The following is a 1,937-nucleotide window of genomic DNA, read 5'->3' on the forward strand; positions in this document are numbered from 1 at the left end:
CAGTCCTCACCTCTCCTCCTTCTCCAAACCCCATAATTCCTTGCTCAGCCCACTGTGTCATTCACAGCCTTCCCTCTACAGGCCCACATGGCCCCCCACAAACTCAGCAGGTGTTTCCTGCCCACATTTGGCTGTTTATACTTCAGATCTTCTCTCAAGTTGATTTGCATGACGGTGTCGCCTCACTGCACTACCATTTAAAAGCCTACAGGCTCACTGGTGTGGGGCAGAACAGCCGACACTCCCAGTAAAATGAAGGCACTGGACACACTGACCGCGGTGCTGCTCCTCAGCTGTACCCTTGGTAAGGTGGACCGGGGATTCGCATTTCAATAAAGAGGGATGTGCAGGACTCCTTTATGTTCTCTCAGTCGTGTTGAGGGTTGAGGATGTGATTCATCATTTTAATGACTAGAGATTCTGTCATCATAAAGGACAACACAAAAAGAGTAGAAGAAAATTTAGAAATGAGAGAGGCCACTGAGGTCATTAACCTTACTTAGTCAGCCAAGAGTTGATGATGAGCTTTTTCAAATTCAGTTCTTATTGAACAGTTTATTTTTATAACATATAAGAAAGCTAAAAATAAAAATAACTTGTCGGCCTTCTTTCCATTCAGCGCTGGTCTCATTCCCTTTCATTTCTTGTCTCTGCAGGCTCCAGTGCTCAGATCACCCTGACTCAGCCTCAGACAGCAGTGACTGGTCATCCTGGAGAGACGGTGACCATCAAATGCCAGACCAGTAGCTCTATTTACAGCTCCCAATGGAAGGTAGACATGTTACTCTGGGTTCATGAGAGGCCTGGAATGCCTCGCAGGGGTCTCTTGTATGATGCTGTTCGTCAAATGTCTGGGGTGCCAAGTCGCTTCAGTGGCAGTGGAGGTGGGAATGAATTCACGCTGACCATCACTGGAGTCCAGCCTGAAGACGCTGGCATTTACTTTTGTGGACAGTACCAAACTACACAATGCACAGTGACAGAGAGCTGAACAAAAACCTCAGCTCAGTGCCCACCTGCTGTGACAGCTGTGCCAAGGCACAGTGGCATGTGGCCTCTGGTGGAGAGCAGCAGAACAGACAGAGACAAAGACAAAGACAAAGAAAATACTACATTGATGTTTTTGATATCCAGAACCACTTTAACACTTGAACACTTTTAATTCATGGCTTTTTAAAGTCAATTTAGTTCGTTTCCCGAGACAATTAAGGCGAGTAAACTTAGGGATTGTTTGGGGGGTCAGGGCGCAGTTCTAAATCCTCTGAGACTCAGTTGACATTTCAGACATCAGTCACCTTGCCCCACTTTCTCTTCCGTGGGCTTACAGTTCACTGACATATTTAAGGAAGTGAAGGAGTAAAGCAGAAAGTGGCACATGGTACAGTAAAGCTGCAAATAACTTGCAGGGATTGTTTTTGGATGGGCTCTCGTATTTGGGTAATGCAGTGCTTAGTCCTACTGCTTCATGGAGCCAGCATCCTGATCTCTGATGCCTGTTGTATGAGTGCAGTTTGCTGTTCTCCCATGTGTCCCACATAACCAAAGGCATGTGGATTAAGTTGATGGGCTCCACACACATCCTCTGATAAAGTACCCCTCTGCCTAGAACTTTTTCTTACCTTGTGTCCACTGCTGCATGAATATCCTATGGTGACCCTGATTTGAATTATAGTAAGTAGGTTTGACAGAGAAATGACTTGCCAGTTAGGAGAACATAGATGACATTTGACAGACTAGTGATCTTGTCAGTGACATGTTAAGCAATGCTGCCACCTTGTGCCCTTAGGTAAATTGCACCTACATTTTCCAAAACACAAAACCAATCTAGGATTTTTTTTAGAGTACACTGAAACATAAGAAACCAAAATTAAGTGTGACACACAACGGTATCAATTTAGATGTATTAAAGATAGTGTGTGAATTCAGATATGGGTTCA

At 44.7% G+C, this 1,937-nt stretch overlaps 1 gene segment (V, D, J or C); it reads left to right on the forward strand.

Annotated features, from left to right (window-relative positions):
* Positions 1 to 235: 235 nt before the first annotated feature.
* LOC120528012 lies at positions 236 to 1,937 on the forward strand. The segment is given in 2 exon segments: positions 236 to 304; positions 657 to 1,937. Coding segments are annotated over 2 exon segments (387 nt in total).

The sequence above is a fragment of the Polypterus senegalus genome, chromosome 4 (assembly GCF_016835505.1).
Source record: "Polypterus senegalus isolate Bchr_013 chromosome 4, ASM1683550v1, whole genome shotgun sequence".
NCBI lineage: Eukaryota > Metazoa > Chordata > Cladistia > Polypteriformes > Polypteridae > Polypterus > Polypterus senegalus.